The 23,913-nt window shown below is 44.4% G+C and overlaps 1 protein-coding gene across 2 annotated transcripts in view; it reads right to left on the bottom strand.

Annotated features, from left to right (window-relative positions):
• MYZAP (myocardial zonula adherens protein) overlaps positions 1-22,962 on the bottom strand; it is a 125,889-nt gene extending 102,927 nt beyond the window's left edge. For both annotated transcript variants that reach the window (XM_012443032.2, XM_064361344.1), the window contains exon 1: positions 22,849-22,962. In XM_012443032.2, the coding sequence (XP_012298455.2) occupies positions 22,849-22,947 (99 nt within the window). In that variant the 5' untranslated portion in view covers positions 22,948-22,962. The remainder of the gene's footprint in view (positions 1-22,848) is intronic.
• Positions 22,963-23,913: the final 951 nt, after the last annotated feature.

The raw sequence follows: 23,913 nt of genomic DNA, 5'->3' as shown, positions 1-23,913 counted from the left end.
AATGTGAATGAGTGCTTGATGTCAGAACTACACATTAATCAGAGCAAACACATGTACAGTCAGAGACACACAGTCATCACTGCCAGGTGCCAGTCCGCAAACCCTGCTTCACTGAACCTCATAGCAGGAGTGGAAGGAGGGACTGGGAGGCTGTATGCTTCTGTCTCCTAGATACATGCTCTGTCTCTGCCTTACCACAAAAACACCCCATCAGCACCCTCTCAGCCAGCATCACTTCACTGTGACTTCTTCTGATAGCCACTCAACTCCCATTGTTCCTGTCAGGCAGGGAAGATACCCTAGGGTTATGATTACTCCCATCAGAGCAGATAGGACAGGGCCAGAGTCTGCTCAGAGGGGCAGGAAGGGAACTTCAAGGTCTACCCCAGCTGTGGGGGCCAATGGGGAAACTGTGTTTAGCTAAGAAATGGGAGAGAGAAAGTTAAGCAACTCCCAGTCACAATTCCAACCATCATCCAGGAAGAGGGAGTTTAAGATTAAACAGCTGCAAATTCTGACAGGTGGGCTGAGCCCTGAAACAGAGTGAGAAGAGACACCAGGAAAGTCCAGGGTGGGCTCTCAGGGAGCTGCGGGACTTCAGGCATGGAGCAGGGTTCAGGATAGGATGGCCAACACGGTCCGGTTTGCCTGGATTTTCTATTTTAGTGCTGGGTCCTGTGTCTCAGGAAACCCCATTGGTCCCAGGCAAACCAGAATGGTTGGTCACCCCAGATCAGAGCGGGCAGCAAAGCCACAGGAGCAAGACCAGACCCTGATACAAAGAAGGGACACTGGGGACACATGCAGAACAGTGACTCCAGAAGAGTGGCCCAGACAGAAAGCCCAGGTATGAGGACCAGGATAGAGCACAGAAACTGGACTTAAAAAGAGGTGAAGTCAAGTCCTTTCAAGAAGGTTAAAAGGCATTCCATTTACTTTTTTAAAAATTCTGTAGTCAAATAAAATTGGTAAAATCTAGGTTAAACAAAACTAGGCAGGTTTAAGACAGGATGTACTGCCCTAACGTGCATGGAGCATCTGCAAAAGTAGAATAACCATTAGGGTTTCTCCAACTTACCTGACCACAGGGCCCTCCCAACCCCATGAAATATCTGCTAGAATAGAGCCCATAGGAAGCCAGCCAAAGGCAAGCCCAGATGCAGAGAGACACTGATGTAAAGCAGCCTTTCAGGAATGTGCCTTATCTGGAAGGAGAAGTTCATTCACACGGAGACTGATTAGCTGGGTTAATAATTGTCAAGCTAGAGAGCCAGATGGAAGGACAAAGTCTCCATTTCAGACCTCATGGCCGAAGCGGAGCAGTGCAGCCTCCATCAGAGGGATGGGTCTGGAGTCACCCATTGATCAGAGATTGAAGTACTGAGGCTAAGGACTGCCATTGTCATACCAAATGCCTCAACTGAACATTGGCTTACCTGGTGACCCTCCATTCAGAGAAAGGAGGGGCCCAACTCACCCAGGAGTGGGATTAGGAGAAGTAATTTTCCCCAGCCCGTGCCCGCATTAACTCTGAATGGGTGCAGGAAGGTGTGCTGCCCTCATAGTGATTTCTGTGGCTTCTACATTTATCATCATCTCAACTGGAGGGAAGCACCTGGATCTGATCTGGTGGGGAGACAGAGGATGCAGAGGATTCTGGAACACACTGAACTTGGACATGCCGGCGCCAGGCGCTAGCTCACTGGGTGTAGGGCCTCGAGGAGAGTTGTTGGAGCCTTCTGGGGAAGCTGTGTGGCAGCCTCTTCGAGAGCAGATTTGTGCACCTAGAGACAAGCCACTGCAGGAGAACAAAGATGGGTAAGACCACCGAGGGCTTAGGGTTACTGTTCCCAGCAGGTATGACCTGCAGACCTACCAAGGAGTAGTGGAAAGAGCATCAAATGCAGGGAGCCTGGGCTCTGGCATAGCCGTGTTGACCTGAAGTCACGTCACCTCTCTGGGGCTTTACACTCCCCCATGATAACTGAGGGCCTTTGGAGCAGATGCTCTCCAAGGCTACCTTTTAGCTTTGACATTCCCAAAGCATTGCTAAACAAAGCGATTCTCAAACATTTCTTCATTGCCAATTTATTGACTGTTATTTCCTCCAAATCTTAAGCAGTTTACTCTTATTACAGGTCAAGCTCCTGCCACTGGGCAGAGGTGCAGGTTAGGTTCCCGAGAAAACTAGATAAAGGCTCTGTATTGGATGTTCAGATCAAAAGACAGGAGGAGCTACCTGGACCCAACCTATATCCTACAACCCAGCAACTGGACAATTGCGAATTTCCAGAATGTGCTATGGGTCTCCATGCCTGTGTTAGCTCACATTCCCTGGAACACAGACTCTGCGGTGGGGACCTGTGTACAGAAGGGTTTTTGGGGAGTACTCTCGGGAGACTCCCTGTCCTGGAGTGAGAAAGGCAGTACTGGCAGAGGGAGGAGCTGCACTGCGATGCAGCCATGCCAGAGGCCTCGGCCAGTCCCACAGGGAGCTCTGGAGCTGGATGGCTCTTCAGAGTTTTCCGCAATGGGGGGAAGGGAGCTAAGCCTTTGTAAGCACCTATTCACCAGTCAGGCTTGCCCTGGTTAAGGGACCTAAGATTGGGGAGGCAGCTTACGCCACTCAAGGGCAATTCCTGTGGACCATCGGCTTCCTCTATCACTCCCTGTGGCTGGGAGACGGGGTGTGGGCGGCATGCAGCAGCATCCATTGCGTGTCTTTGCTCGTCTCCTGCCTCCACCATGCCCAGCTGCCTTTTCCTTCCATCACTGTGGTTGTGCCTCTCCTAGCATGTCACTTACTTTTGCATAACCAGGAAGTCCTCACGGATAGGACTGCCTTATGCATCTCTGTTGCACCAGACTTCTACATCTGGAAAGTAGCAAGAAGGACACAGAATATACTGAATAGGGGTGAGGTCTCTGCATCAGACTATGGGTTCAAGTCCCATGGCTACTCATTATGAGAGTAATCAATTTCCTTTGCTGAGCCTCAGTTTCTCAATCTGTAAGATAGGGGAAATTGTGATTTTCACAGTCTTTTAGGGTGGTTAGAATTAAATGAATGGTATAAGTTAGACACCTGGTACATTAAGTACTTTTCAGAAGAGGAGCAGAGAGGCTGTCTCCTGTAGCCTTTTCTCGCTGGCCTATTAGGGAAGATCTGGAAGGGGAGGAGGAGTCAGGGAGGAAGAAGCTGTGGGTAGCTATGACCATGAATGGCCATCCTGGGGGAGCCATGGGTCCTTAGCAGTGTAGGGGCAAGGGGAGAAATGAGGCCAATCCCCCGGGGGAGTACAGCCTGGGGGTGTGATCACCTGACAATGGACAGCTGGGAAGATCTGAACATGGGAGGGAGGGAAGTTGAGGGAAAGACCCCAGGGCAGGATCAGTCCTGGCCATGAGCCCATGTCCTGTTTTAGAACGTTGTCATCATCTTCGCCTTTCATCAGACATTATCTTCACAAAGATCTCTGAACACTCTCTCTCCACGGTGTTTGTTATCCTCCCCAAACAACGTTCTCAGTGAATAAGCAGACAGACATATCATAAATGCCAGGCGTTTCCTCCCTCTCCCATTTAGATTTCAGGACAATGCATTTATCACTGTTTTATCATATGCGCCACCACATATACTTCTGAAAACAGAAAGCAGCCTGCATTCGAGGGACTAGGGAGCCCGGGAGCCTGCATCCTGTCTCCTACGGGGCCGGATACCCCACTGCAAGCCCACTTCCGCTTCCTCCATTCCCTTCCTCAACAAAACTATCCAGAAGAGAAACACTTTCCTGTTGGGAGCGGAGAGAGACCTTTGTCCTGCCTGCACGGCGGTGAAAAGGGAAGACACCTTGTGACTGGGCCCTTCTAACTCGTCAGCCTTCCTCGCAAATTACAATGAAGCCTCCACAATCTGTTTAACATGATTATATTCAGAATGAGGTCATTTTATATTAAAATTTTATGATATTTTGCTTAAGATCCTCAAATAGATACATACATGCCATGAGTTAAAACTTCTTAGAGTAGCGGCATTTGTCATAAATACTTGACTAAGATCAAACCTCCTCGGTTCAGCTGGCTTGGCATATCATTCTGTTTGGACAGTCTGAAATGAGTATCAGGATAGACCCTAACTTCAGCCAACTAAAAAGTTGTAGCCTTTCTCACTGGCCTATTAGGGAAGATCTGATTGTTCTTTTTCAGGAAGGGGAAGGGGAGAAGGAGTCAGGGAAACAAAGTGCACTAAGTGGCAGATCCGCATCTCTTCCTTCCTTCATTCGTTTGCTTGTCCATCTCTTCATCTACTAACTCAATGGGCATCCAGTTGTTGAGTACTTTCAATGTGCGCAGCATTGTCCCAGGGCTGTAGGAAATACAAGGATGCCTAAGAATCACCCTCCTCCCTGGAGAAGCTTACAGATGGGAGAGGGGGCTGGCGGGGGGCGGAGGCAGAGGTGGGGCCCGTGGGGGAGAGGGGTAGAGCTATATGAAAGCATTATGTGTTTGTAGGCCTAAGAGTGTAGTAGAGAATGTGAGGCAAAGAGAATGGCAGGGACGGGGTTGAGCTAGCTCCACACTCATCGTTATGGTTGCCATGAATTTTGCCATTACATTTTATCCCGGAAGTGCTGGGAAGCCACTGAAGCATTTTAAATAGAAGAGTCCCATGAGACAAGACTGTACGTGGTATCACCAAACTGTGAAAGAATAAGGGGTGAAGGCCAAGAACATGGTCTATCCAGTTTATAACCCAGGCATCAACATGCACCAAAGGCTCCATAAGTATTTGTTGAAGAATGAATGAATGCATGAAGATGTTTCAGAATAGCAGAGGAGATGTAATTTCTGGAGATGAGAGGATAGGAGGGATTGGAACCTTCTGAAGTCTGAAAAAAGTTTGTAACAACCACAATGAGAATCCAAGAGATAATAAGAAAATGACGGATGAAATGATTGCCAAGCTGATCAACATTATTGGTCATCAGGGATATGCAAATCAAAACTACAATGAAACACTACTTCACATACACCAGTGGCTATAATCAGAAAGATAATAACAAGTGTTGGTGAGATATGGAGAAATCAGGGAGGAAGAAGAAACTTCTTTTGTGCTGGTGGGAATATAAAACATTCCAACCACTTTGGAAAACAGTGTGGCAGTTCGTCAAATGGTTACATGTAGACTTAACATAGGACGAGCAATTTTACTCCCAGGTATATATCCAAAGGAAATAAAAACATAAGTCCTCAGAAATTTGTACACAAATGCTCACAGCAGCATTATTCATAATGGTCTAAAAGAAGACACAACCCAAATGCCCATTGACTAATCAATGAATACGCAACATGTAATATATTCACAAAACGCCAAGTCATTTAGTTATGAAATGAAATACTGATACATTCTACAACATGGGTGAACCTTGAAGACACTATACTAAGTAAAGAAAAGCCAGTCACGAAATACCGTATATTGCATGGTTTCACTTGCATAAACTGTCTGTAATAGGCAGATCCAAAGAGGAAAAGAAAGTATATTAGTGGTTGCCCAGGTCTGGAAAGACTCTTAAAAAGTATGAAATTTCTTCTTAGAATCATGAATACATATTCATGATCTAAAATTGATTGTGGTAATGGTTGCACAATTCTGAAAATTTCTAAAAACCATTGGTTTGTACAGTTTAAATGGGTGAATTGTATGATATGTGAACTATAGCTCAATAAAGCTGTTACCAAAAACAAACACGGTGATACACATATTTGTAGATAAAACTTACACACACATGCACACACACGCACGCACACACACAGTGATTGCCAGGTCATGGGGAGTCCGGCAGGGGAGTAAGTATCATGACTTTGTAGTGGAGCCCATCAGTCTGATTTTCTGGCTTTCTCTGAGCAATCTCAATGGTTGAAGAGAAAGAGCAGGTGAAAAGAACAAGTCGGTAACAACCAACAAGAATTAACAGTTGCTGAGAGCATCTGTAGACCAGGCACTATAGAAAGCTTTCCCCACATTGTCTCATTATGTCTACGTTACAAATGTCTATGTACATATATACATGTATATTCTATTGTATCCTTCCCAACGAGGTAGGTCCTCTCATAAAGTCAATGTTGCCTCCCTAAGTGTAAGAGCTAGAGCCAGAGGCTTGAGTGGAGGTCAGGGAGAGTGATATGTTTATGCGCCGGGAGGGACCCAGGTACCTGTGGTCTCAGGGAGGGTGAAGAACTGGTTCTGTGAGTGGGGCAGTGGCTTGCAGAGCTGCACATAAGCTGAGGAATTAGTGGTTCCCACTCTGACTGTGATTTCTCAGAGATGGGATAGTTTGAAGCGTGGTGCCTTCCAAAGTGTGGAAGAAATGGGGCTGGACAAAGAGTGTGGGGTTTGGTCACAGGACTGTGACAAGCCATGATAGGTTGCTCATCATCCCGAATGGCGACATGATGGAAGTCTTCAAAATCTTAAAATTCTATGAATTTCAGGAGTATGTACATGTCAAGGATACATCCCTGAAGGAAAGTTAAGGGGAACTCCGTCACCTACCAACCAAACGTGGATACGCAACACACAAGAACCAGGACCCTGACGAATACAATTGCTTCTGTCAATGGGCCCCAAACCTTCCATCACCAAGGGCAACTTTCCGTCACATTCGCTAAGAATAGCACATTTGAGGCCGGGCATGGTGGCTCACACCTGTAATCCCAGCACTTTGGGAGGCCGAGGCAGGCAGATCACGAGGTCAAGAGATCAAAACCATCCTGGCCAACATGGTGAAACCCCATCTCTACTAAAAAATATAAAAATTAGCTTGGCGTGGTGGTGCATGCCTGTAGTCTCAGCTACTTGGGAGGCTGAGGCAGGACACTTGCTTGAACAGGGGAGGCAGAGGTTGCAGTGGGCAGAGATCGCACCACTGCACTCCAGCCTGGCACCTGGTGACAGAATGAGAATCTGTCTCAAAAAAAAAAAAAGAACAACATATTTGGAAAGTTTTTGTCTATCCAAATACATTTTAATGAGTAATTAATTTGTTTTCAACATTGCTATTAATCAAGGAGATTAACAATTGCCAACTAGAGCTTCTAATGAGATGAGACCACCAACCTTGCGTGGTGGGATTGCTATTGGCCCTAAGCCAAGAAGCGATGACCCCGTCAGCCAAGCCAACAGTGCTTGGGAAGCTGTATATTTCCTTATTGTCAAGCTTTTCAGAGTAGTGGAATGGCCTGCAGGTCCCCATGAGAACATCACCAGACCCAAAGGGTACACAGAGCCTCGTGTCAGGAATCATTGTCCTCATCTTTTCTCCCGTGGCCAGCAGGCAGAGCAGAGGGACAGGCAGCTGTGGCTTGGGCCAGGATTTGGGTCCCTGAAGGTCAATGTGATAATTAACATGAAACAGAGGCTAAGGCATTGAGATTTCACACACATCTTTCCCCAACTTTCTAAAGTGGTGCCAAGCCTGTGTGATTTTGTTCCATTCAATGAAGGCAATCCATTGGGTGTCGAGTCTAGAGGTGATAACCAGTAGAAAAAGAAAGTGAGCCATTCTTGTTATTTTAATTTTCCTAACAGCCATATTCATTGACAGTAAAAGGAAACAGGTAAAATTAATTTTACTCATATATTTTACCCAACATATTGAAATATTATCATTTAACATTAATATTATGTTAACATAGTAATGAGATATTTTACATTTGCTTGTACTAAATCTTCAAAATTCATTGTGTATTTTACACTCACAAGTCACTTCAATTTGGACTGGCAACAATGTGAGTGCTCAACAGCTGCAGGGGTTAGTGGCTGCAAAGCTAATAAGAAGAGAAACTGGAATTGGGATCCCTCAAGAGGGAATTGGGACCCTGTTCAGACCTCCAAGTCAGTTCTGTCCCTGCTGCTATACAAGACCTATTTTTGTTCCAACACAAGTAAATGGCTTCTCTGAAGACACGCTTAAAGGTCACCCAGCCCAGCCTCCCACCCAAGGTGGAAGGGCGTATTGATGTGGCCTGGAGTTCACAGGAACGTCATAGCACGAGATAAACTGGCTCAAGGAAGACATCAGGGCCACAATGACAGACATCAGGGCTACTCACTCTGTTGCCCAGGCTAGAGCGCAGTGGCTCAATCACAGCTCACTGCATACTCAACCTTCCTGGGATCAGGTGATTCTCTTGCCTGAGCCTCCCAAGTAGCTGGGACTACAGGCATATACCTTCATACTCGGCTTTTGTATTTTTAGCAGAGACGGGGTTTCACAAACTCCAACTCTCCGTAAGGAGCATATGTTTCCCACTAGGACCTCCCCTCTGACCTTCCAGAACTTGGCACTCAAACTAGGTGTATCTTATTCCTTCCCCACGTTCCTGTCTAGCTGCTCTATTCGGATGCAAACTCAGCGGCTATTCTCTACCATGTAGAATGGGATTCAGAGGAAGAACCTGACACAGGCAGGGGAAGCAGAGGAACCAGTGGGGAGAAAGAACTTGCAGGATCTCTCAATGCTCCCATCCCTGATTCAAACGCCCTGCCCGTGGGCTCTCTGAGACATCCCTTCAGCCATAGAACAAGTTCCTTCTGCCACTTAAGGTCATCTCACCGAGTTCTGGGTGATGGCAGCCAATTGGGCCTAACAGGAGTGGGCTCTAGGTGAGCAGAAGCCTGCGGCCTTATCTCTGCATTCCCTTCTAGATGGCAGTAGGGCCACCCCAGTCTGACCCCACATTCCGTCGGCATTTCTGAGGATTTTGTTAAGTTGCATTACAAGTTAATTGGGGTCCTGCCATCAAGGACGTGAGGCCGCTATGGGCCTCTGTCCTATCTACCCCACATTCACAGTCTTGACTCACTTCCCGTGAGCCCCAAGCTGCCCATCAAGTTTTCTCTGATTTCCAGTTGAAACACATGTTCCTTTGGCATCCCCACCCCGCTTAAGGCATCCCAGGCTTAGCTGTTAAGCCACCAGTTCCTTCTGTCCTCACTCTCACTGGAAAGCTGATCACATGGCCAGCTTCCTCACTTAGCTGTGGGCAAGGACACTATTAATCATCTTCTATTTTCTCAGGTTTCTTCCCACACATCTCCTTCCTTGTGCCTACTACGTAGTAGGTGCTCAACATGTGTTAATTGAAGGGAGGAAGAACAAGACCCTTCAGTCAGTTAGTTAAAGCAAATTAACATGTAGTCTAATTCAATTTTAGACCAGACTGCCCGCAGCAGAACCTCACCAAGGGGAGCCAGCCAGCAAGGGAACTGCAGCCTGCGTGGAATGGCACCTTTCTCGGGGAAATTAAAACGGCTTAAGCAGCGAGCTCCCATCGTTCAGATCCTGAATGCTCTAACGGGATCGTGCAACTACAATTCACTTCTGCATATGCATATATTACGGTGTCCACATCTGAGTGCAGCACAGAAACAGTCTTTTTTTGTTCTGTTTTTCGTTTGTTTGTTTTGAGATGGGATCTCACTCTGTTGCCCAGGCAGCAGTGCAGTGGCTCAATCACTGCTCACTGCAGCCTCGACCTCCCCAGGCTCAGGTGATCCTCCTGCCTCAGCCTCCAACGTAGCTGAGACTACAGGCACACACCACTACGCCTGACTACTATTTGTAATTTTTGCAGAGACGGGGTTTCACCACGCTGCCCAGGCTGGCCTCAAACTCCTGAGCTCAAGTGATCTGCCTCCCTTGCCCTCCCAAAGTGCTGAGGTTATAGGTGTGAGCCACTGCACCTGGCCCAGAAACAACGCTTAAGAGGGATGTGGATATTCAAAAATTTAAATTTAGAGACTCCGAAAATGGACCTAATGACAAATAAACTTGTTTTTTGAGAGCCTAGCTGTTTCCAGGTACTCCACTCGGCACTGGGAATACAACGGTCAGCAAAATAACTACGGACCATACACATGAGGAGTTTGTAGATTGTTGAGTCAACTGCACACATCAGAAATTGACCAAAAAAATTAAAATCTAAAGGTAAATAAATATTAAGCAATGATTTTGAGAGGCAACATTGAGATACTAGAGTAAGGTTTGGATTCAGACCAGAATTGGGTTCAAATGCTGATTCTACAACAGTTAACTGTTAACATTTAATAAAAAGAAGACAAAATTATACATATACGTGGTTTTAAAAGCCCAGTGGTCCTATAAGTTTATAATGAAAATTAGCACCTTCTTGCTCCTTGATTCCTACTGTGTAGTCGCAAACTCTTTTAACTCTTTTAGCTATTTCTCTTGGTATTTATTCACCATATATTTCAACTACACACTTACATGGCCATATCTAGATTTTGTTTAAATTTTAGATCCTATCTAGTGACTCTCCATATGGAAACTGAGGATCGGGTCTCTTCAATCTCCCTCTCCTTTACCCCCCATTTCTTCGAATACAGCTATACCATAATTTTGGTTAAATCAAAATTCAGTGCTTATACCCTGTGACCACATGGTTATCAGTCACAGGCCATGAAGTCCATTTTATAATGATATTTTCTTTCTTATACAACTTTTTGTTTTTCCTGAAGCTACCAACTGTCACCTTTTCCCCATTTATCTAGCTTTTTATGTCTTAATACTTGCTACTAACTTATCACTAGCTTGCTTTCAAAAGTGACAGCTTGTCACATGAGCAAACTCATCTGGTCATATGTCAACAGCGTTTTTTTTTTCTGGGACAGCCTCCACCCCAGCTTCCTGGAAGAGCTCGCTAAACTCCTGCTCCAGCCTGGACTGATGGGTCTCCAGCCAGCCCCATGGTGCCATCCTGGGGCTTCACTTGCCATCATCCTGGGGGTCCTCTGGGCATTGTCTCCTGGGATGGGTCACCTGCTTCCTTGATCTCATGCTGTCTGTTTTTTGGATAATTCCCTCATTTTGGAGGAATATACCCAAGAGTAAACAGGAATTAAGGATTTCAAGACATTGCATTTCTGAAACTGTCCTGATTGATAGTTTGGACATGTACAGGATTCTAGGGATAGAGAAGTAATTCTCTCTCAGAATTTGGAAGGCATTGCTGCATGACTTTTTGTCATCTAATGTTGCTTTTCTTGAGAAGTCTGATATCATCCCGATTCCTGATCTCTCCTTGCCTCCCCCTGGGGATTTTCGGGTCTGTTCTTTGTCTCTAGCGGTCTGAAGTTTCACAACTACAGTAGTCCCCCTTATCCACCGTTTCTGTTACCTATGGTCAACCACAGCTCAAAAATAATAAGTGAAAAATTCCAGAAATAAACAACTCACAAGTTTTAAACTGCATGCCATTCTCAGTAGCATGATGAAATCCCCACTGTCCCACTCCATCCGGCCTAGGACACGCGTCATGCTTTTGTCCAGCTCTGTATGCTACCTGCTCGTTAGTCACCTAGTAGCCATCTCCATTATCAATTTAACCATCACAATATCTCAGTGCTAGTGTTCAAGGAACCCTTGTTTTACTTAGTAATGGCCCCAACGCACAAGAGTAGTGATCCTGGTATAGTAGACGTGTTCTACTTTATTATTTTCGTTGGTCTCTTACTGTGTCTGATTTATAAATTAAACTTTATCATAGGTTTTTATGTACAGGAAAAAAATATTGTATATATAGGTTTTTATATTCTCTTGGGCCATTTTGTGTTGCCAGAAAGTAATACCTGAGATTGGGTAATTTATAAATAAAATAGGCTTATTTGGTTCATGATTCTTGAGGCTGTACAAGCTTGGCACCAGCATCTGCTTCTGGTGACGGCCTCAGGCTGCTTCTCATAATGGAAGGTGAAGGGGATCAGGCGTGTGCAGAGATCACACAGCGAGAGAGGAAGCAAGAGAGAGGAGGGGAGGTACCAGGCTCTTTCTCACAACCAGCTCTATTAGGAACTAAGAGTAAGAACTCACTCACCCCCAAGGAAGGGAATTAATGTACACATGGGTAATCTGTCCCCATGGCCCAAACATCTCCCACAGGTCCCACCTCCAGCACTGGGGATCAAATTTTAACATGAGATTTCGAGCGGTCAAACGTCCAAACTACAGCAGGTACTATCCGAGGTTTCAGGTCACCACTGGGGGTCGTGGACACATTTCCCAGGGATAAAGGGGGGCTGCACACATGCATTGTTGTGGATGTTTTTCATGCCCTCTGCTTGGCACTCTGTGGACCTTTTACATCTGTACATTCACATCTTCCAGAAATGGAGAAATTTGAACTGAGTCCTTCTCACTTCCATATTCTCTGTTCCCTGTCTATGGAACTCCTTGGACTGATCTTTTATGTTTCCTCTCTTGTTTTTCATCTCATTTATGTTATTATTACTCAGCTTTCTGGATGATTACTTTAATTAACCTCATTTTCTAACCATTAAATTCCATTTTTCTTTCGGCTCTCAACTTTGAAGTTTCAAGGATCGTTTCATTTCTCTGAGAGCTCCCTTATGCTAACCTCCTGTGCTTGTGTATGTAATCTCTGAGGATTAATCAATCATAGGACTCTGTGGTTGTTGCTATTGTAGTGGTTTATTTCTGCTGCCGAGATGGTTTCTTCCAAGGTTCCTTGGGGTTTTTGTCTGTTTGTTTTTTATTTTTGTTTGCTTTTTCTTTGTTTTTGTCTATGTCTTTGATATTAGAGATTTCTCTCAAATGCTGACCCTTAACTGTTCCCTCATATTTCAGAGTGAGGCACTCAACAGTTGATGGGCTGCCGTTTGTGTGGGGGTGGCATTCATCAATTATGAAATTCACCAGAGGGTAACCCACTAGTCAGTTTCACCAAGGAACTCCAACCCTCAACATCTTTTAAGTTCTTTGCCCTGAGCTGCCAGTCATCTTCCCTAGAAAGGAATCCTCGAGGCTCCTGCTTGGAAGAGATCAACCTGGCTGCCAATGCTCTTGGAGCTGGGCTCGGGGAGGAGGCCAGTGATCTCACCATTCAGCACATAGACTCACTCAATCCCCGATGTAGCACGATACCTTATGCCGCTGCCCAAAACCAGCAGCTCCAGAGAAGAAATGTCTTCTACTAGGAGAACGGAGAGGATCTAGGGACATTGAACTGTTTCATATACAAACTTTCAACAAATTCTTTTTTAGCTCCACCTGTGTCCCTTTTCAGAGGACTCTGCCTGGTTCAAGATTCTACATAGGTTGGGCCATTTTCTGGTCTGTTAAATTGACATTTTGCCCTCTCCTTCCAGATTCCCAGATGTCATTGCTCTTGCTTACTCTCCTATTCTCTTGTTACTATTAGTGTTTTATCACTTTTTAAAATCCCTTCAGTGTCATCTTAGTGGGGTTTCAGGAAGGAGCAGTACTAACCAAGCATGTCAAACTGCCCTGTTTAACCAAAAGCCTAACTATGCCATCTTGCTGAGCTAGTTCATGTCTCTAGGCCTTTTCTTCCTCATCTAGAAAAGGCTGACAAAAATACATACCTGATAGAGCTGTTTTGAGAATAAAATAAAGTAATGCTTGTAAAGCACTATGTATAGTTTCTGGCACATAATATGTGCTCAATACATAATGGCTATTATTCTCAGTTACCAGATCCACTCTGGAATGCAGAGAGAAATTTTTTTTTTTTTTTTTTTTTTTGCATTACATGCAAAGTGACAGACAATGCAGCAAAAAATATTCAGATTATAATGAGGTAGAACTTCCAAAAATTCATAAAAATTAGATAGTGGAAGTAATTCTTGGTCAAAGATATCATCTTTCTCTAGCCATAAAATTTTAAGACTGTAACGAACAGTCACAGTTTGGGTTAGTTTAGATATAGTCCTTCCTGGGACTAGATGAGATGATCTCTGAAATCACAAAGAAGCAATTCCTCTCCGATGAATAACTACCACAGGGAAACAGAGCAATGGTGGTACGGCAGCCCGTCATTCCCAGGTATTTGAATTTCTTTACTTTCCAGGCGGTTGTTCACTGCAATATCAGAGTTCTCTATGAGTGATATAACATAGGATGGGAAACAGGCAGATGGACTGTAGCAGAAAGTGGCGTAGGATAGTATTGCGAGTGTATATTTGCACCAGAATTGGAAAATAAATTTGAATTTAAACAAGAAATAGCCAGTCCTTAGCCTGACCGAAAGCCTTCATGAACCAGGATTCTGAACTGCTCAGACTGAGAAAACACACAGCGATCCTGGGAGTCGAGTTGTGAAGGAGGTTCATGCATAGACTCTAGTATCTTTTTTTTTTTTTCCAGGATGAGTGGACACACAATAATACATGAACACGAAGAATGCTTTGGAATTTATACACTTTGGTGATGGGGAGAGGTAGGAACATGGTTTCTCTACGGAGCGGTCATGCTTAACATTTTCAGAGGAAACTGGCATACACATTGATGCTAACATCAAGGGGAAACAGTTATGTGTGATTTATAGATGATGAAAAACATTTGACAAGAGTCTTTTGCAAAAGCTATCCTTTTTAAGTAGCCGTGGCTGTAGGGAATGTTCTCTCAGGCATAGAGAACTGGTTTACAGACAAGAAAGAACACTCATAAACAGCAACTGCCCCTGCGGGAGAACTGTAACCCCAGAGCCTTCTAACTCCTGGGCCTACCATCAATCTTTTTCTTCTTTTAAAAACTTTTAATTACTGCATGTTTACTCTTTAGGAAAAGAAACTAGCATAAACAACAACAAAAAGTTTCTTGAAAACCTGCCACCAATCTTAGCTTTTTCACAAACTGTCTTTGTATAAGAAGAAAGATGTAGAAAAAGCTGGCTTGGACACAATACTAAGTTCCTACGACAATGCCAAGCTTATGGCCTGCACACAGAGAGGGAGTCTTCTAAGTACAGATTTGAGAGAACCTCACAAGCCATTTTGCTCTATGGTAGCACCTGACATCCTCATCATTACTGACTCATGTATAAAATTATACCAGGGAAACATTAGGACTCAGTGAGTCTCCTGAGGAAAGGCCAACATCTTATTGGCCATTATAGCTGTTAACAGAGGTTACTTTGCTATAGTAAGGCCAACACTTTGGAAAGCAGAGCATAGGGCCCTGGAGAAAAGGGAAGTAACACAGTGCTTTGCAGATTGCAAGGACCTGCTCAAAGAGAATGTTGTTATTATTGGTCCACAGCAATGGGATTCTGGCTGAAAGTGTGATAGAGGCTCGGCACCAAAGACATCAGACTCATAGGTCAGCAATGCCAACAACACTCAGATTCAGCAGGAAAACCGTGGTCACCAAACAGAGACAATTATCTAAACAACACGTGCAGTCACGAGACATGCAGGCCTGGTATCCCTGCCAAGAGGGTCAGAGTTGTGCAGAAAACTTCCTCTGCACTAGGAAACTGTGCACTGTGGCTGTGACTGGCTGGCCTTTAGAGACTTTACGGTAACTGCAATGAAAACGTCAATGATCACAGCAGCATTCTTCCTAATAGCTAAGATGTGGGAACAACACAAACATCCATCAATTGACGGATGAAGAAACAGAAGGGGGTCTACTTATACAATGGAATACTACTTAGCCTTAAAAAATACAGAAGCACTGATCCATGCTACAATACAGATGAACCTTGAAAACACTGCACTAAGTCAAGAAGTCAGACATGAAAGGTCACATATTGTATGATTCCATTTTTATCAAATGTTCCTAATAGGCAAATTCATAGACAGAAAGTAGAGGCCGGATGTAGTCGCTCACGTCTGTAATCTCAGCACTTTGGGAGGCTGAGGCGGGACGATCATGAAGTAAAATGAGCTGGGCGAGGTGGTGCGCGCCTGTAATTCCAGCTACTCAGGAGGCTGAGGCAGGACAATTGCTCGAACCAGGGAGTCGGAGGTTGCAGTGAGCCAAGATTGCACCAAATTAGTGGTTGCCAGGAGCCAGGGAATAGGGGTGGGGGGAATGAGAAGCGACAATGGGTATGGGGTTTCTCTTTGGGGTAATGAAAATATTCTGAATTAAACAGTGGTAATGGTTGTACAACTCAGTGAATGTATCAAAAGCCAATGTATTCTACACTTCAAAAGAGTGAATAATATGATACGTAAATTATATCTTAATAAAGTTTTTCATTGTTGTTGAGATGGAGTCTTGCTGTCACCCAGCCTGGAGTGTAGTGGCACAAACTCAGCTCATTGCAACCTCTGCCTTCTCGGTTTAAGCAATTCTCCTGCCTCAGCCTCCTCAGTAGCTGGGATTACAGGCACACAGCACCATGCCCGGCTAATTTTTATATTTCTAGAAGAGATAGGGTTTCTCCATGTTGGTCAGGCCGGTCTCGAACTCCTGACCTCTAGTGATCTGCCCACCTAGACCTCCCAACGTGCTGGGATTATAGGCATAAGCCACCGCGCCTGGCCAGAAGCTATTACTAAAAGAAAATACATGAAAACTCACTGACTGTTTATTCTTTCCTACCTACTGCCCAAAGATCTCTCAGCCTTCCCCAGTATACTAAAAGTACATGAGTAAATAGCCTGCAAGAAAGGGTGGAACAAGCTGGGACTATTACACTGTACAGTAACCAATTCCATTTTTCTTTAATAACTAGCGATGAACGCTCCTACGCATTTTCATTATCAGTGAAAACTCTGCTTAAAACACAGAACAGAATCAGAGGTACAGGACCAGCCCCTGAAGTTACGCCTCTGGCTTTGGTTGTCTGACTCAGGAAGAAAGAAGGTCAACTCCACAAGCCTCACCCTGGCAGGTGTGCAGAGCAGGAGGGGAGGAAGGAAGGAAGTGGGGCGGGAGATATCATTGCTGATGGAAGAGACAAAACCACATCTCGCCAGGTGCCGCTGTTGCAGTATGGAGTTCCCCTCCACGATGGGAGCAAACAGAAGAGAGAAAACCCTGTCTCATGCCAGGATCCTTTCAAATAGGTCTCTTTCCCAGCAAAGCGTACTTTCTGCAACAGTTTCTCCCTTATATGCAAAGCTTCTAGCAAAACACCCAGCATAGAGTGGGAGCTCAATGAATAATTTGTTCCATGAATGAATAGCAACATCTCCTATGGTGGCAAACAAAAAAGAAACAACTAAAACGTTCCCCGATGACCTATTGGTTCATGCGTATTTATGGTGTACCCATAACTAGGCAAGTTATTTAATATTTCTATGCATGATTTTTTTTTTTTTTTTTTGCTAAAATAGAGTAATAGTAGCTATCTCACAGGATAACTGTGATGATTAAATGAACTTAGGTATATAAAACAAATAGAATATTGCTTAGCATATAAAAATTACAAAATAAATGTTAACTATTAGTATTATTATTCCAGGAAATACAATGCAGTTGCTAAAACTGAGTTGAAAAAATACATTTTTTTTAGAGAAAATATCTTTTTATACCTGAAAAAATTCACAATAATTTGAAAAAAGGCTATGTAATAGTATAAACAAAGATTTCACATTTTGTGAAATAAACATTCATGTAGAGAAAAAAGCCTACACAGACAAACCTAAAAATATTTATAGTAGTTAGAGCTAAATAGTGAAATGAAGGGGGACTTTATTATTAATTGCTTAGCTATTTTTTTCCACAGTGAGTATGAATTATACAAGTATAAAAATTAATTAAAAATCCAACTGAATCAAAAAAGCATTCATATTATTTGACACAATAATTTCAATTTGAGGATACTATTCTTAAAAAAAAAAGTCCCAAATACCAAAGATAATTTTGCCTATAAGAATTATGTAAAGTATGACTTTTCTATACATTATAGAATAATACATAATGAGTTTAAAAGATGTATGTTCAAAACAGGTATTAAAAAGCATTAAAGTAATGCTTGAAAATATTAGAAAATGCTATCTATATTAACTGGGTCACAAGTAACTAGTATCTGATCTCAAGCATATAACAAAAGTAATCATTGGCAGAAAGCATAGTTGACTCTCTGCCTTCTGTTGATTGAAGTTAACCAGATTTGTCACCTTTTGACCAGAACAAGGTGGATTCGTTATCAACAATCTACAAATTAACCAGAAACCCCTTCAATTCTTCCAGGTGGAGGGTTGCCCTATGACATAAAACTGAAATCATTAGATCTATCCAGTTTAGGAAGAGAAAAACCCAAGAGGAAATATGCTGTCCGTGTATGAAATCATAAAAGTTTAGGTAAACATAGCCCTGTTCATTTATCAAAATGTGAGACAAACAAAAGTTATTTTAATTCTATCAGTGTTTGTCAGGCACCTGCTACAAACAAAGATGAATAATGAGACACAGACTTTGTCCTGGAGAAGCTCACCACCTAATGATGTAGGAAAAATAACTGTAATCAACCAACCCCGATCCGGAAGTGCTGCAAGAGACGGAACACCACAGGAGCCCAGGGAAGGGAGCAGTTCGGATTTGAAGCGTCACCGGGGAGGTAACCTTTATGCTAAACCTTTACACTAAAACACGAATATCGAATATCGTTTTGGTAACTGGCAGACTGAATGGGCAAATCCCAAGCAGGGATGCCATGCTCACTGCACCACTGATGGGCAGTGAGGGTAGCTGATCATTCTCAAGGCTGTGTCCCTGTGCACTTTCATGAGGGGTAAGCAGCTCCAGTTGACAACTTCTTGAGAAGCTGAGGGAATGACATAGAAGAAGGAAAAGATCTCAATAGCCCGAATCCAAGAAGCAGATCTTTAAGGGAGATGCAATGTTTTCAAGCGTGCTGTAAAGCACAAGAGAGGGGTGTCACACTTAAGCACAGCCCATTTAAAATGTTTTGATTGCCTATATGTGCAGTAAGACTGAACCAAATGAGTGTTGACAAACCCGATAACACGATCTAGTCTTGCCTTGCATTTATAAATGCAATTATCATGTTCTGTTTAATTTGAAATGCCTGCTGTCTGACAGGGGCTGTGCTGAGTACAGGAGACCCGGAGGGAGAAAGGCGTGGTTCTCTCTCCTCAAGGGGCTCCCTCCGTAGTGAGAGGAGTGACCAGGACGGACTAGAGGGAGGGGGAGGGGTTAAGAGTTAACTCAGAACCAATGTTAAAAATGGACTTAAAGAAGAAAAGGATGTTAGCCTGGAGAAGAAAGAACTTAGAAGGGGCATAAGAGCCTTTTTGAATATAGAGCCACCCACAATGAGGAAAGTGGGGAGACTGGGTCACTGCCAAACATCCCCAACAGGCAGAGCAGAGACAATCATGTGTAATATCACAACCAATTCTGAAATTCTACAGAAATCTAGAAAAGAGAGTACAGGAAGAAACCACCAACAGGGACAACAAAGGGTGCAATGAATTCAGGAAGATAGAAGAACTGGGGTTGAACTTCCACCGCTGGGTAATAAGGGAAGCGGGGATGCAAGGACAGACTTTCGTGCCTTCCCACAAAAGGCCCTTGGAGCTGCTGACGAGGCATCTCCCAGGTGATGGAGCGGGCATGGCAGGATGCCATCTCGCTCAGGGCAGCATCTGGCTAATGTCAGCACCAGGTCTGGCCAGGGCTGGTCTCTGCTGAGACACAGTGGGAAGTGTGCTGTGAGATCTGGGTAGAGGATGTCAAGAGGACACCACTTTGCCACAGCTAACCCCTGAGCTCTGGACCCATTTCCCTTTTCAAGCACTAATCCATCCTATCATTTTTCAGGGCTTTTTGACTCTGCTCCTTCCTCTCCCCAACACCACCAACCCCCCCGCCCCCCCCCCCCCCCCCCGCCGACAAACACTCACACATATAGAAAGTTTTAGTCCAAAATCTAGCAGTACATAGTTCGTTACTAGAAAATAACTCTCAGAACTTAAAAACGAAAATCAACAAACCAATCTCCCCCAAAACCAAAATCCTACAACATAGCCTTCCCAACGTCCTAAACACCCAAACTCAAAACGTGTTTCTTTTCTCTTTCCTTCTTGAAGGAAGTAGGTCTGCACAGGCCTCCCCAACTCCTAGAGCTCGTACACAGCTGTGAACCTGCTCTCATCAATGATTGGACACTTCCTCTTGGTTCATGGAAACGCTTGCTCATAATTTCCCAGTTTGACTCAAACTATCAGCTGGTGATATAGTTTCTTGCCAGCTTTACGGTCATGACATTACTCAAACAGAAACCCTTTTGCAGGTGACCTTGCAAGTTATTAAAACTTTTTTTTTTTTGAGACTGAGTCTCACTCTCTTGCCCAGGCTGGAGCACAGTGGCCGGATCTCGGCTCACTACAATCTCCGTCTCCCAGGTTCAAGCGATCCTCCCGCTTCAGCCTCCTCACTCGCTGGGACTACAGGCACGTGCTACGACGCCCGGCTAATTTTTGTGTTTTTAGTAGAGAAGGGGTTTCACCATGTTAGCCAGGATGGTCTCGATCTCTTGACCTCGTGATTCTCCTGCCTCAGCCTCCCAAAGTGCTGGGATTACACGCGTGAGCCACCGCACCCGACCAAAACTATTCACTTTGTAAAGGAGAGACTTGTTGGGGGGCCTGGCAGAGGGTGTCTGAACTGGGGCTGGGGATGAGGACATCCTGGAAAAGGAACAAGATTCAAGTCACCAATCATCCTCTCATACAACGCATCCGTGAATTTTGAAGAGCATGTTGTGGATGGTTTGTATGTCATTTGGCAGCAAAAATGACCTACATTGAATACACAGAATAGCCCTCCATGGCATCGGGCTCTCCAGGTTTGACCACTGTGCAGTGCCTGTGGCGCTCTCTGCTGCCACCCAATGGACATACTGAGAAAGGTCAGGTAAGATGTTTAAACCCAGAGGTTCTCAGTGTGGTCCACAGACCAGGAGCATTGGCATCAAATTCTTGGCTGTCCTAGAAACTCTGGGAGTGGGACCAGCAGTCTGTGTTTTCACAAACCCTCCAGGTTATTCTGACGCACACTCAAGCTTGAGACGCACTGGTGTAGACTAGGTAGTCATTTGTACCCAGGGATGTGTGACATGGCTTTTCAGAGATTTCTCAGCTGTAGAAGCTGATTGTCCTTATTGATGATCAAAGATCACACCTTTTATAGGAGCTAAATTTCACTGGCTATTTTTAAAAATTACTCATCTTTTCAGAAATGACAGGAAGGCATAAAACCCAACTCCTCTGCTTTGTATCCAGAATCTCCTGCTTATAAACAGCTATTGCTTCTCCATTACTGTGAGTGGTAGTCAAGGTCCTTCAAATATATGGCCCCAAATGTGTTTTCCAGTCTCACCACCAATCATTCTGCACTTCATTTGAGATTGTAATGCAACTGGCTGATCCCCTGAGCCCAGCTTTCATTCCCGTGTTCCCTGTTTTTTCTACTAACGATGCACCCTTCTAGGAGATTAACATTGCATAATAAACAGTTCTAAAATATTGCACCCATTTTAAAGCCCTTTCGAATGGCATTTTTTCCATGAATCCTTCCCTGATTGCTTCAGCCAATGACAGCCCTCCCCATCATGAACCCCCATCACGCTTCATCTGCACCACTTTCCTAGTGCTTTAAATTCCAGCCCTTGTTTTTTTGTTTTGTTTTGTTTTTTTGTTTTAGTTCTCAGTGGACATTTCTGATGCCGTTGAGTCCAGGACTGAGCCTTACTCACCTCAGCATAAGCCAGTGCAGACCAGGTGCACAGCGACTGCCCTTTGAAAGGTATGCATGAACGGCATCGGTCTCACAAAATAGCAGCTCAGTCAATGTTGGAATTCAATTCATTGCAATGCAAATATTGCAACAGGGAAATTCACGTAAGGGTAACACAGGAGCACCAGATCACCCGGGCAACACCGGGAAGGCAAACCTTCGTTTTGTCCAAAGTCTTCTTTGGGACTTCGCCACTGATGGGTGAGGCCCTGGATCACAGGAGCCACTAAGCTACTCCCGAGCCACATTTGGGCCAGAAGCGGCCAACAGCTCCCTCTGCTGTCCACTACAGCTATTACATTAGGACTGTGAAGCCTTCCGTCAGCCGTCAGTCTCTTAGGCTTCTTCAAGTCTCTTAGGTCTCTTTAAAGAGATCACCTGAGAACCCAGAAAACTCCACTTTTGCAGCCACTACTAACACCTGGTTAGAAATGCTGCCCCTCCCACACACAGAGCTGAGCCTTTGGTCCACATCCCCTGTTACGATTTCAGGAAGCTGAGATCTACCCAGCAGTATCTCCCTCCCAGGCCACTTCCCCCACTGGCTCCCATCCTCACTACCCGCCCCAGTAACTCTTCACGTGTTTAGAGTTTTGACCACTGTGGACCTATTAGGGAAGAGAGATGCTCCGGGCCTGACGATGCAGCTGTGGCTACTCACTGGCGCCGCCGGCTGCTTCTGGTCAAATGAGGCACAGGAGGAGATTGGTTCCCTTTAAAGAGAACCTAAGAGCACTGGGAAGTCAGAGGGCAAGGAATCCAGGAGTCCCCGGTAAAAACGCACGAGAAGCAGAAGAAACACAGTAAACTAGAAACAGTGGTTGCCTCTAGGTAAAGCCAGGAGAAATGAGGGCCAAGAACGGAAGCCTCACTTCTCATTGTTTTATAGATACGGCGCTTATCTGCATTTCTTTTATGTGCAACTCAAAAACCACACTAGAAATAGAAAAAAATTAAAAGGAATCATAAAAGGACAATTTATAAGAAACTTCACTAACAATATAAAAAGATTGCCCTGATGAAAGAAAAATTAGTCTATTATTCCGGAAGAGAGGTTAATAATCAAAGCTGAGGGGAGAGAGAACGGGAGAAAATGCCACATTTGTAATTGCTCATGTCTGTGCAAACTAGTAAACCCTTCTGAAAGCAATTTGGGAACTGTATCAGTCTGTTCTCACACTGCTATAAAGAACTACCTGAGACTGGGTAATTTATGAAGAAAGAGGTTTAACTGACTCACAGCTCTGCAGGCTATATGTGAAGCATGACTAGGAAGCCTCAGAAAACTTACAATCACGGTGGAAAGCAAAGGTGAAGCAAGTCCATTTTCACACGGCGACAGGAGAGAGGCACAGAGCGAGGAGAGAAGCGCCACACACTTTGAAACCATCAGATCTCGTGAGAATGAACTCACTATCACGAGAACAGCATGGAGGAAACCTGCTCTCACGGTCCCTCCCCCAACACTGGGAACCTTTATAGAGACGCAAAGACTCTTTCTTTCCTCTCCTCCTTCTGGTCATCTAGCCAAAGCAAATGATTTGAAACATGGAAAAATCTACAGATATAACAGTATTTGACATAGGAAGGCAGAATTCCAAATCCTAAGCATGTTAATCTAGGAATAGCATGATAATTAACAGATAGGATTCACTCAATGGGATGCGATTTTTAAGTGTATTTTTAAAAAGTGATAAAGATTGTCTAATATCTGTAATGTTAAGTGACAACAAAAGCATATACAAATCATATAAACACTATGGTTGTACCTATGTTTTTTTGTTTTAGTTTTTGTTTTTTTCCGAGACGTAGTTTCGCTCTTGTTACCCAGGTTGGAGTGCAATGGCGTGATCTCGGCTCACTGCAACCTGTGCCTCCTGGGTTCAGGCAATTCTCCTGCCTCAGCCTCCTGAGTAGCTGAGATTACAGGCACGCACCACCATGCCCAGCTAATTTTTTGTATTTTTAGTAGAGACGGGGTTTCACCATGTTGACCAGGATGGTCTCGATCTCTTGACCTCGTGATCCGCCCGCCTCGGCCTCCCAAAGTGCTGGGATTACAGGCTTGAGCCACCACGCCCAGCCCTGTACCTATGTTTTTAAAACTGTGTAGGAAAAAAAAGACTGGAAAGAAATGAACCAAAATGGTTGCACTAGTCTGGTGGGGTTATTTTCCAATTTTTTTGGTAATACCTTATTCGATATAAGATAAATAAATATATAAAAGAAGTGTTGAATCTTTTCTATCTCCCCACCTGCAAAGCAGGAGCACACAGTGGGCCTCTTAGCAAGCTGAGGTGTTATGCTACTTCAGGACCGTTCAGCCAGGAAACGCGTACCTAAGAACACACACCAC

Source organism: Aotus nancymaae, unplaced genomic scaffold (assembly GCF_030222135.1).
Source record: "Aotus nancymaae isolate 86718 unplaced genomic scaffold, 86718_ANA_hifiasm-v0.15.2.pri h1tg000041l, whole genome shotgun sequence".
Lineage (NCBI taxonomy): Eukaryota > Metazoa > Chordata > Mammalia > Primates > Aotidae > Aotus > Aotus nancymaae.
This window is presented reverse-complemented; position numbering and strand designations above follow the sequence as displayed.